The following is a 12,068-nucleotide window of genomic DNA, read 5'->3' as shown; positions in this document are numbered from 1 at the left end:
TTAAGATGAAATTCAAGAAACAATATAAAACCCATGAAGCAACAATTTTATAACTGTCTCTCTCCTGCAAAAACAATGATGCCCTGCTTCCAAACACAAACAATTCAGAACTTACAAGTCATTAAACTTCTCCAACGTTACATCTGGTGTGAACACATCCAATATTCCAATGACCTAAAAAGAAAAATGGGGAAAGAAAAAACAAGTATTAATACTGATGTTACACAATAATCCTAAACTGCCTAAGCAGCGAAAAAAATATAATCAAAACCATTACTATAGTGAGACATTCGATACAGGCATAAAGAAACCTAGAAGTAATGCCTAGCAACACTAGTATTTGTTACATGTACATCTGATAATCCTGTGGGCTGTTTGACCCTGTGATTTACCAAAAAAACAAAACAAAACAAAAGAAAACAAAAAACAGTATTAACTTGTACAAATAGTTGAGAAGCTAACAGTCTTAAGACAAGAGAGCACCTTTTAACTGAAGTGTTGAAAATAAACCAGACAAAGCAGTAATAAATGCTGCTTATCTGCCTGGGACTGGTGCCTGACAATGAAGAAAACTTAAAAAGTCTTCTAATTTAAGTAACAGGATAATTTAGGTACATAGACTACAATATCTAAATGGGAACGTACAAAACTTTTTATAGAATAAATGATCAAGAGGTTAAGATTATTTATTATGTCTTATACCTCAAGTTCTCTTTTCCAAGTATTTTTTGTCAAACAAAAGTATTCTATCACTCAGAGCAGTAGCAAACTAGTAAAACAGATTTCCTACCACAGTTTTTCCCACTAGTATAGTTTCCAACAGAACCTGAGCAACTGCCTAGATACATTATGGTACCTGGTAATGCTTCTCTCAAGCCCGTTCAATCCCAGAAAATTAAACATATAGAACTTGATGCTCCAAAAGATGTAGCAGGAGTTGTCTAAACCCAAATCTCATCTTGAGTGCTGCTTCATCCAGGCAGTGCCTGAATAGCACAGGCTTTTATAGTTATGTCTTTTGTACTACTAATTCATGACCACTTCTGTCTACTCAGAAGAAGCCTCTGAAGCCCTGAGCTGCCTGGGGTGTTCCTCAGGTGCAGGCTGTTGTGTTGATGGGGGTGTGCAGAGTTTTACTGGAAAACAAGCTAAAAGACTAATAATCTTTATAACCTTGTGCAGATCTATCTCCATGGCCATGCAATTTAAGAATATCAGATTACACATCAAACAAACTATAAAATTAGGATTTTAAAGAGACAAACCAGAGAAAACAGCATACTATGGTGCCGTGTCTGCTGTTATCATTAAAAACTAAAAGACAGACTGAAAAATCCATTTTGATAACAATCAACATGGATTTTGAACATTGCTACTATGTCTTAATCAACAGAAGAAGAGAAAGTATAAAAGAATTACACAAAAGTAATAAGAAGTGAAGGCAGAAATGCAAGAGAGAAAAGGAAAGAAAGCAAAAGGAACTTCCTTTACTTAAAACTTTAAATAAAAACCTCCAACTGTGATGAAATTCTTACTGCACACATTTCTATCTTTTTCACATTCAGGGAGACCTACTACAAGTAAGGCTGAGACAAGACAGAAAAACTAATAAAGATGAAGATACACATATCTTCTAAAAAAAAACCCACCTAATATTTTCCCAATGACTGTTATGTGAAACTCATTAAATAATAATAACTAACATAAAACAATTCAAACCACAGAAGAGGATGTGGTTATTACATGAAGTAATACCTTCAGTGCTAACGTTAAATGCAATAATGTTTGGGGTTTTGATCTGTGGGGGGTTTTTTTGACAGTTTTACATAAGGTTTTCCTTTTCTATGTGGAAGCAGAGAGAGAAAGGGATAAGAGAGGAATTAGTAAGATGTACGTGATAACAATGGAGCATAATGGAGCTCTAGAGGCATTTCCTAAGGCAGCGTATGTATACACACACAAAGCATACACACTGGGAAAAGTTGTGTGTGCTCTCCAAATACTTCTGTATTAAAAGCAAGGAAAATAATGTTTTAACAGTAATCTTATCCAATATGAACTTCTTTCGCTATTAAGCCCCATTTTTGCATAAATCCCTCTTGTTCTCCTTAAGGTAGTATTTCCATAAGCAAGAAATGGATTGTTTATGCCCTGTAGTGCAATCTCTCCAGCTGATGTCAGGGTGATAAAAGTCTCCCATGAGGACCAGGGCTTCTGAATAAGCAGCAACTCCTATCTGTCTAAAAAGGGCTTCACCCACTTGGGTCTTCCTGGTTAGGGGATCTGTAGCAGACTTCCACTGTAATGTCCCCTACCCTTCCTTTCATCCTGACCCATAGGTACTTGGTGTTCTCTTCATCCCACACCAGGTGGAGGTCCATGCACTCTATCTGGTCATTGATGCAGAGGTCAGCATCCTCTCTTTGTCTCCCCTGCGTGTCCTTCCCAAAGAGCTCACACCTTTCTAGTCCAACATGCCAATCATAGGCTTCATTCTACTATGCCTCTGTGATGCCCATCAGATCATAACACTGTAGGCATGCTAGCACCTCCAGCTCCTCCTGTTTATTGCCAATACCGCACGCATTCAGATACAAGCACATGAGCTGAGCCCCTGATGAAGTACTTTGGAGCCCCAGATGAAGTACAGGTGCTCTTCAACTAGGCTAATGGTCTCACCCACTGTGGTGTCATGCCATACCTAAGGTAATCTTTAGTCACTATAGTTTTGTCCCCTTTCCCCTTCATATCTAGTTTAAAAGCCTTTCAATGAGGGCATTAATATTTCCATGAAAAACATACCAGCCTCAAAACACACCAACATTTTGTTGTTTCTCCAGTCAGAGTTCCTGCTAGTTATTAGTGCTGCTCATTGCTTACACTTAAGTACATACACATTACTTCTGGGGTAATGTGGCAAACTCATGGAGACAAGCTGCATTGCTCCAAAAACCTCTGTGGTGAAGAACACTGAGACCAATGCTTAGCTCCCACTGAAGAGAATTCTAAATAACAAACCAGAAAACTCTTTTGGCATGTCAAAGTTTCACAATACTTCTTCTCTTGGTTGACAAAGCAAGGTCTCTAAAAATCCTGAAATCCACTTTAGTGTCCAAAAAGAGAAAGACATACTAATAGTTAATCAATTTTAAAATGAAAGCAAGAGACCCATTTCCTTTTCCTCAGTGATCTGTATTTAATAGCTGTGCTTTGGGATGATTTTCCTGTGCTGGAACAGAGTCATGAATATTTCCATTTAGGTCACAGCTTTCTGCAGATATGTTAAGCACAAGGAGGTACAGGATAAAACAAATCCCGGGCAAGATAAAACTCCAGCTACTTCTTCAGGAAAAGAACTGGACAAAGTGTAGGAAACTCCCTCCTCCATAGCATCATGGAAAATCTCGCATCTGTTGAAGACTCTCGATTAAATATGGCATTGTAAAAAAAAAAAAATCTTTTAAATCTCATTGTACTTAAAAGACAGTGTTTCAGTAGGAAAAGTAAGCTACTGTAAACCAATTACAAGAATGATTTATTTTTCATATGTAGCCTATAGGAAATGTAATGCAGGTATCTGTGAAAAGGAAATACTCTGCAGTTCTGGTTTTGGTGTTAATTCAGCACATTAACCGATACTATTAGAGATGGAAGCATGGCCAAGGAACAAACCCAGTGCACTCTGCAATGGCAATGAAAAACATCTGTGGAAGCCAACAGCAGCACAGGGTCACATTTTCTTTCCTATTAACTATGTCAAAAGGCAATTTCTCAAATTAACTAGCCCACAAAGGATGCACCTTCTTTCCTAGATCCATGTGACTGTAAACTAACCAGGATGTCTAGACTCTTCAGTGAAGTATCTTCCTTGTATGTCTCTCATCTTCCTGCAAAGCAAAACCATGGTAACAGCAAAACCACCTGTCTGTAGATATAACTTTTTTTTTTCTCACAGTGTTTTTTTCCATTCCCCCCCCCCAGTACATTTACTTAGCTGAATGTGTCTCTTCCCTATGGAGGTAGTAGCAGATAAATGGCAGTGTCTCCAGCCCTTCTTAGTTGCACAACCCAATTCTCTCCCCCAAGACAATTATACTGACCACTCTGACCAATTTTAACTACTGTCAACAAATAAATAGCAGTTTCGCATTGGTAAGGTGATTTCTGCCCTTCCTGTCTCAGCAGCTCTGGAGCACAACAGCAAATTGCCTCTCAACTCTATCCTCCTTTGTACTTTCACATCTTAGATTACTTTTATTCAAGGATTATTCCACTGCATTTCTATAAATGAAAGGTTCTGATGTAAGCAGCACATGAATGAAAGGCTCAGATCTTGTATAAATTAATTAACAATGTAGGTTATGTGTTCTATACAATAAGCGCTGCTTTCTTTTGCAGATGCTATGTCTGAAAACACAATGAAGTTGAGTGGCTTTGGCACTTGGGCTACAAGTGTAAATACAATTTTTAAGAGAGATCTTTTAAAGATATGTTGGGGTGCACTGAACTACATATTATGATGCATTTTCTGCAAAATTAGCTTCACGTTCCTGCACTATTTCACATCACAGGACACCTGCATCCTCTTACAACACTCAAGTCTCTGTATTTAAAAAAAATTATCTCTTTATGCACAAGGCCTGCACCATGGTCAGCTTTCCACCTGCTGCCTGACACCAGGGATGCCTGCTGACGGAATGATAGCTTTTCCTTTTCTCCTGCCAGGCAGCACATCAGCAAGCACCAGCTGTACTTATGAGCACCACCAAAGTCCTCTTTCAAAGGGCGCATTACATAATACTGGACAAATCCAAATCCTACAGAGAAATACATCTTCATCGCTGGACTGGATGGCAATGCAAAGAGAAGGCTTGGGTTTCAGTGCTGTCTTCCTTATTTTCATTTACTAGACACAGCTAATAAATCTCCTTTATGAGTACCCAACACTATGGTGTGAAAAAATGGCTAAAGCCCAGCCTACGTAAAATGCCTTCTGGTACATTTGAGAAAATAAGCCTAAGTGACAACCAATACCACTACATTCATTTATTGGCTTTTCACAGTATCACAGTATTATCAGGGTTGGAAGAGACCTCACAGATCATCAAGTCCAACCCTTTACCACAGAGCTCAAGGCTAGACCATGGCACCAAGTGCCACGTCCAATCTTGCCTTGAACTGCCCCAGGGACGGTGACTCCACCACCTCCCCGGGCAGCCCATTCCAGTGTCCAATGACTCTCTCAGTTAAGAACTTTCTCCTCACCTCCAGCCTAAATTTCCCCTGGTGCAGCCTGAGGCTGTGTCCTCTCGTTCTGGCGCTGCCACCTGAGAGAAGACAGCAACCTCCTCCTGGCCACAACCACCCCTCAGGTAGTTGTAGACAGCAATAAGGTCACCCCTGAGCCTCCTCTTCTCCAGGCTAAACAATCCCAGCTCCCTCAGCCTCTCCTCGTAGGGCTTGTTCTCGAGGCCTCTCACCAGCCTCGTCGCCCTTCTCTGGACACGCTCAAGCATGAGTACCAAGCCAAGTTATTCTGGTGTCCTATGAGCTCTCTAGCTGTGGTAAGCTTTCAGTTCACAGAAAAGCATGAGGAGTGTTTCTCCCCTACAACCTTTGGGCCACACTTTGATAGAACTCTCACTATAAACTCTCCAGTTCTGTGTGCTTGCTTTCATAAAGACCCCTAAGACTTGCCACCTTAAGCCAGGATTCAATCTGCACTTTTCTGGTACTTGTGCACCCAAAGGATGTGAATTTTCAGTTGGTGCAGTCCTGCAGGACACCAAACACAGTGAGCATGTTTTCATCTGTAACGGCACCACCTACCTACAGCTCTGTTCCTGGTGGGATTTTGTACACTGCAAAGGCTATTGCTCTTATCCAGCTAGACAAACTACAAAAGGTGACAGTTTTAAGATTTTCTCAGCCAGGAAAAGAGCCCCACTATTTCCTCTGGAGCAAACTTGTTCCTTATTTGACACTGTGTAGGTATAAAGCCCAACATCTTTTCAAAATAAGGAATGAACAGAATTAAGTATTAGCCAACCTAAAAGTGAAGGCCTGCATTGTTTTTAAGAAATACAACTGCACAATTTGGTGTCTGCTTGATATCAGAGTTCCTTCCAAAAAAGGGGGGAGGGGAAGCTACATGGTTCTTGTAATGCAAAACACTCACTCACTAGTCCTCAGATGTGAGAATACACCAGAGAATAATTTCCACTCAGAGCACTGAATGAGAGCATAACATAGAGTACCTTTAAACAAACACTGCAGTTGCCTCTTACATACAGTGCTTCCAGGAAAAGAAAACATCTGTAGAATATTAACCAACTCAAGAAACATTTAACAGGCATTTGCCAAAATTTTAATGCCAGAAACAGGTTCCAAATTTAAGTTGGTAGAACTGCATTAGACTTCCCATGAGCACTTATATATATGTGTACATACACACAAAGGTACATGATACACTAATGTGCCACAGTTTGATAGAACTCTCACTTTTTTCTGATGCAAAGTATCAGCACAAGCAAGTGCTTTTCTCTCCCTCTCTTCAGTGCCATCTCCTCTTGCTTCCTGATGGCTAATTGGAAATTTCTGTTAGCAAACTACAAGGTGAGAAAGGCACAAAGACGGGACCAGCATGAGCCAGTGTGCAGCTGCTTCAACAAAAGTGGGTATCATGGTATCGTGTCCAGTACAAATGGACAATAAAGTCAAAATTACCTGTCAAATGAACCCAGAGATTCTGCACCACCGTGTATTTATCTGAGTTTAGCTTTGCATACAAAGACATCCAAGTAACTTCAGAACACACTAATGCAGAGCCACACAAGTGTTTGAGAGCCAAAACCAGGGCCAAAGTTAACACATTGTCCATATTTTCTTAAGTCAGAGCCACAATAAACAATTTTAAGAGTCTACATGTTAACTGAGCTCAAAACGGAAAAAAGAGGGAAAAAAAGCAGCACTACTTAAAAAAATTGTTCAACACTGTTCTTCCATACAAGATGCAGCAGATGCCAAAGAAATGATCAAGAGCTGCTAAGGCTGCAATGGGATGAATACTTCAAGCTAGCATGAATAAATAAGCAAAATGAAATAATAACACCTCCACTTCTTCATTCTGCTTTAGCTGGTTTTATTCCTCACTTTCACACCATTCCCTCTTTTGTGCCATAATATTTGCTTATGCAGCTAGTGTGATCCAGCAGCTTTATCCTGCTGGAAACTAACCTTTCCTTTTGGCAATATCTGAGGAACCGGTCTGGGTCAGACTGCTTCTTAGGCAGTAGAGGCAACTTATGATGTTTGTGAAACATCCCGGGACCTCTCAAATTAAAAGGTCTACAAAACCCCAAACCCAGAACACAACAAATAACAACACACAAAATACCCCAGCCCAAAAAAACTCCAGTTCCATTAGAGAGCTACTTATATTCCAACAGCTAGGTCTTGGTCTCGTCAACACACAACCTCTGCTTCATGGCCCTCACAGTGTTAATTTCTCCTTCGAATTTGTTTGCAGAGGTTTGATGAAAAATTCCATGCTAGCAAGTTTGCACAGTTTATATAAAAATATTCCTCAGTACATTTAAGTAATGCCTTGATTAAGAGCCATTAGGGAGAACAAAGGTCTAGCACATATAATAAAAGATGGCCAAGCCAGCAACCATAGCTCTTGCTTCCTGACAACGCCTAAGTGGACAAGCTAACCTGTGAGTTAGCCTCCTTACACAGTAAAATCTAATTCCAGTATAATTCAGTAGGATGGTTCTTGTATTTGTCTTTACAGGACTCCTGTAACCCTTCCACATTAAGATGATGAGCATATTTCTCAATATGTCTTTAATGCAGGTCCTCTTGTATATTAAGCAGAAGGTTTCCTGAAGCATGAACATGCTGATGAATTATCACTGTGACATGGGTTTAATTGTATCTTCTGCTACCTTAGTGCAGGATCAGAGATGCAATTTTTAACACAAGGTGTTACCATTACAATTTCTTCTATCATTCTGAATACATCATAAGGTTAAATGATGTGTGTACTATCTGTTTACTACAACATGATGTTGTAATTGCTACCCATTTACTACAGCACTTCCCTAAGAGCTATGAAGGGCAGAGATAACCACAGTGAAACAAACAAAACATCACACTTTTCATGTAACCTAACATCAAACGCATCATGAATACGGAAGTAATTTTGAAAGAGAAAACAAGAATGAACTAGATGTAATTTTAACTATCAAATAAACAGAACTTTGAAATTGTTCACATCCTGAAACAGGAAAACAAGCAAGATGACGATTCATACTGGCAGATTAGTGCAACATTGCAACAATACTCCAAGCTTAACCCATAATGGCAATTACTGTGATAAGCTATCAAACACAACATCCTCTACATACTTAGATTATCAACAGCCAGCACAGAGGTAACAGCAGTACAGTTTTATTGTGGTCGCTAAGACGTTAACTTCAGGTTTATTAATTTTTAATAGCAGCTGTATTTATAGTACAGACAGAAATACAGGCAACTGCTATTTTATAGAAGTTAGTTAACAGAATCAGGGAAGGCACTTCAAACACTGTTCTGCTCTACTGATTTGCGTTTTAAGGAGATACACACCCATCCAAGTAGTACCTATTCAAAACCCCACAGTCAGATCCACAGAAGCCAAGCAGTAATGACAAAGAAGAGGCAGCTATCCTACAACTACTGTACTGTATCTTAAAGATGTGCACAGTACATTGTGGACTGCTGACGTGACTAGGAAAGGGTCCTACTGTCTGCCTGTAAATCTGTCCTTTTGTGGAAACACACAAAAAGAGGCTCTTTGATAGAATGATGGTAGGTCAAAGCAGGGGGCTGAAAATCACGATGATGAGTGATACTGTTGGTCTGGTTTCATTTTGGATGAGTATTCCGAGATCAGCACAGGGACGAAAACCCTTAAAACATGTTATTGTTATTCCAAATTCACTGTGGGTGAAATGACTGGCAGAAAGGTGTGAGGCAGGGATGGTGGATGGAGATTCACTTGATGGGCTCATGGCAGATGGGTGGAATAGTCATCCTCTGCCTACACAGTGCCTACAAATCCCTGCAGGATCATTTACTCAGTCTTTGCTCTCTAACAAATAGATGCCTTAATACATGGCAGAACTTCTCCTTAAGATGTAGACCAGGTTTTTCTTTCTGTAGCCCAAACTGTTTCCTGAGACTGTAAATTATTCCCTTCATATATGCCAATTCATAACTCTTACAGACTGTGCTCACGTTCCCCAGTAAGCATTTCTTTAGACTACTTAATTATCAAATAAGTCCATAGAGGGGTTCCAGAGCATTATCCTGAAGAGCCTACACCACATAAAAACCTCCAGGAGTGGAAAATGCTACTCAAGAGATTATTCTGGGAAATGAAAGAAAAATAATCCCAAAATTCTGGACACAGTTAGGAGTTTGCTCTGCTCCCAAACGTTCAGTAAAGAAAATGCTGAGAGTACTAAAGCCCATGCAAATGTTAACTCTTTAACATATACAGCAGGGGTTATGAAGCAGTTACTTAAAAGGAATCCCCAAATAAAATGATCAAATATACTAAAACGTTAACAAGCACATAGCTAGCACACAGCTTCTTATGCCTACAAAAAAAGTCTGTTTTTTTTCCTGGACAGTCAGGATATCCCAGGGATTATTCCTCAAAACAAACCTAAAGTTGGCACTCACAGTGTTAATACTAGAATGTTTAATGGCAGTGATTGGCTATTGTTATTACAAGTTTCCCTCATCCTCACTTTCATTCCCTTAGCTTTCCTTGAAGGCCATCTCAATGGTGCCACGCAGGGAGCTCTAATCTTCCACATCGCTGATGTTTCTAACTATAATCTTCACTCTCTCTCCCTGCTTTCTCATTGAAAACCACTACTGCAATCCGCCAAGCCTACCCTTGGACAAGTCTCACCTGGAGTCCATGCTTTGATTCCACAAAAACTGTTTCCACACAAATCTCTCCTTTATTTTTTTCTTAAGCCACTAAGCACTATTAGGGCTAAGAACACTTTTTTTTGCAGCTGTTCTTTCACATTACGAAGGAATCTTTGCAGAGCTCTGTATCCTATTCTCTGTCTCCCAGTACAATTAGTCATCCATGACTTTACTTGTTTCACATTAGTATAAACCCAAATATGCATGTGTGCCATAGCCATTTTCATGAAGGAAAGTGATGCTGGCATTTGAAATTCACAGGCACAGGCCCGGGCCCATGCTCTATGCCCTCCTGAACTTCACAGACACATAGCAATGAGAACCATAATTTCTGGTCCTTAATCTTTCTCACTAGCTCTGAGCACAAACTCCACTGTGGTTCTAACCTTCCCCACCCAACTTTTCCAACACAGAAACAAAGTGTTTCCCACAAGACATTCTAGTTTGCAGAAACCAGTATTTGTAGATAAAGGACAGACGAAAGACAGACACACAGGTCTCAGACTCCTGAACTCCATGCAGCCACACATCTGCCTTGTTCAACTCCATACAATGTTCTCTCATTTTTTAGGGCATGCAAGCTGTGCCCTTGGGGGCAGAAAGTCTCCTAATGACCCAACTCACATTTTCATGCTTCATATGCTTCAGGAGGCGTAGCTCTCTGTAGGCTCGTTTGGCAAAGAGTTCAGACTGAAATGGGCGGTACAATTTTTTAATGGCCACTTTGGTACCACTTCTTCCATCGATGGCTGAGCTTTTTAAGAGAAAAGGAAGAGTTTGGCAAGGGAGGCCTGAAGGGAGCTACAGAGCCCATCAAGCACGGCTGCATCCTGCCCCGCGCCGCCCAGATTTCAACCTATGGCCTGCTAAGTGTCAAGGGAGGAGGCCACCTTGCCAAAAGCACCTCGTCTGCAGTGTCCCACATCTAGTTCCATTCGTTTAATAGGCCGCCAGACTGGGATGAAAAGTAGCCAATTTTCAAAAGCTTTTAAAAAGAGGAACATCTGGCTGGGAGGGGAACTAAAAAACAAAAAGAGAGAGAGCAGACTTCCCCCAGAATTCCCTCAAAGCCAAAACACCACCACCGACACAACCCAAAACAGGTGTTGCGTCCCAAAGGCCAACACCCCGGGTTCAGGGACGCTGCCGTTCCGGGGAGCGGCACCCCGTGAGGTGGGCTCGGCCGCCTCAGGCAGCGCTCCTCGGGCAGGGCTGCGGCGGCGTCCCGGGATCTGCTTGCTCGGGGACGAAACATGCGTGGTATGGGTGTGAACGCTATCCGCCCGCTTCCGGCACCCGGCCAGGTGAGCAGCGGGGTTACCCGCCTCAGCTCCTATTCCCGCAGGGCCTGGCAGTACCAGGCGGGGCCAGGCCGGGTCAGGCACAACAACCGGAAAAAGTTGGCAGGGAACAAGGCAGGAAAGGGCCGGGCGGAGCAGTGTCCCCAGGAGCCCGGACAGAGGCCACCGCAGCGCCCCGCCGCCCCCTCCCGGGACAGCCCGCCTCGCACCGCTCACCAGACGGCTCCGTAGGCACCGGACCCCACTGGCTGCAGATCCCGATACCGGTCCCGTACTTCCCAAAGGGTCTTGGTGATCTCCTCCTGGTAGAAGCCGTTCTTGGGGGAGGACATGACGCTAGAGTCCCCCACCAGCAACCACCGACAAAGAACCCGGCTAGGGGTGAGCGGGAGCAGCCACCACCGCCAAGCCGCTCTACGGCAAGGGGCTGGGCTTGGGAGAGCGGCGCCTCCCGCCCCGTTCACCCCCTCCTCGTCCGCCCCACGCCTCCTCTGGCGGAGTCGGGGCTGGGGCCGTGCGTGGCCGCTTCTCTGTGCTCGGGCACCTGGGGCTGAGCTCCATGGCGGTGGCGAGCCGCAAGGAAGCCACCCATGCCGCCTGCGCCCGGCTGTGCCGCGGGGCAGTGAGCCGCCCAGCTTTGCCCGGCTGCGGAGGAGCGTGGGCGGGCGGGGGAACAGGTGCCGAGCCTTTCACTGCCCACACACGCACTTGCCTTAGAGCCCCAAGCAAGCCATTCCCAGCCCTCCTATCCTGCGTGTAGGCGCTGTTCTGTCGCAC

The 12,068-nt window shown here is 42.7% G+C and overlaps 1 protein-coding gene across 1 annotated transcript in view; it reads right to left on the bottom strand.

The window, feature by feature from the left end:
- Nucleotides 1-12,068, bottom strand: part of MAPK12 (mitogen-activated protein kinase 12) — a 41,038-nt gene extending 28,970 nt beyond the window's left edge. The window contains exons 1-3 of the mRNA XM_064142412.1: nucleotides 11,508-12,068; nucleotides 10,615-10,744; nucleotides 116-174 (exon numbers count right to left, since the gene is read on the bottom strand). Coding sequence (XP_063998482.1) covers nucleotides 116-174; nucleotides 10,615-10,744; nucleotides 11,508-11,623 — 305 coding nt within the window. The 5' untranslated portion in view covers nucleotides 11,624-12,068. The remainder of the gene's footprint in view (nucleotides 1-115; nucleotides 175-10,614; nucleotides 10,745-11,507) is intronic.

The sequence above is a fragment of the Pogoniulus pusillus genome, chromosome 4 (genome assembly GCF_015220805.1).
Source record: "Pogoniulus pusillus isolate bPogPus1 chromosome 4, bPogPus1.pri, whole genome shotgun sequence".
NCBI classification, from domain to species: domain Eukaryota; kingdom Metazoa; phylum Chordata; class Aves; order Piciformes; family Lybiidae; genus Pogoniulus; species Pogoniulus pusillus.
The sequence above is the reverse complement of the archived record's forward strand: the minus strand, read 5'-3'. Positions and strand labels throughout refer to the sequence as shown.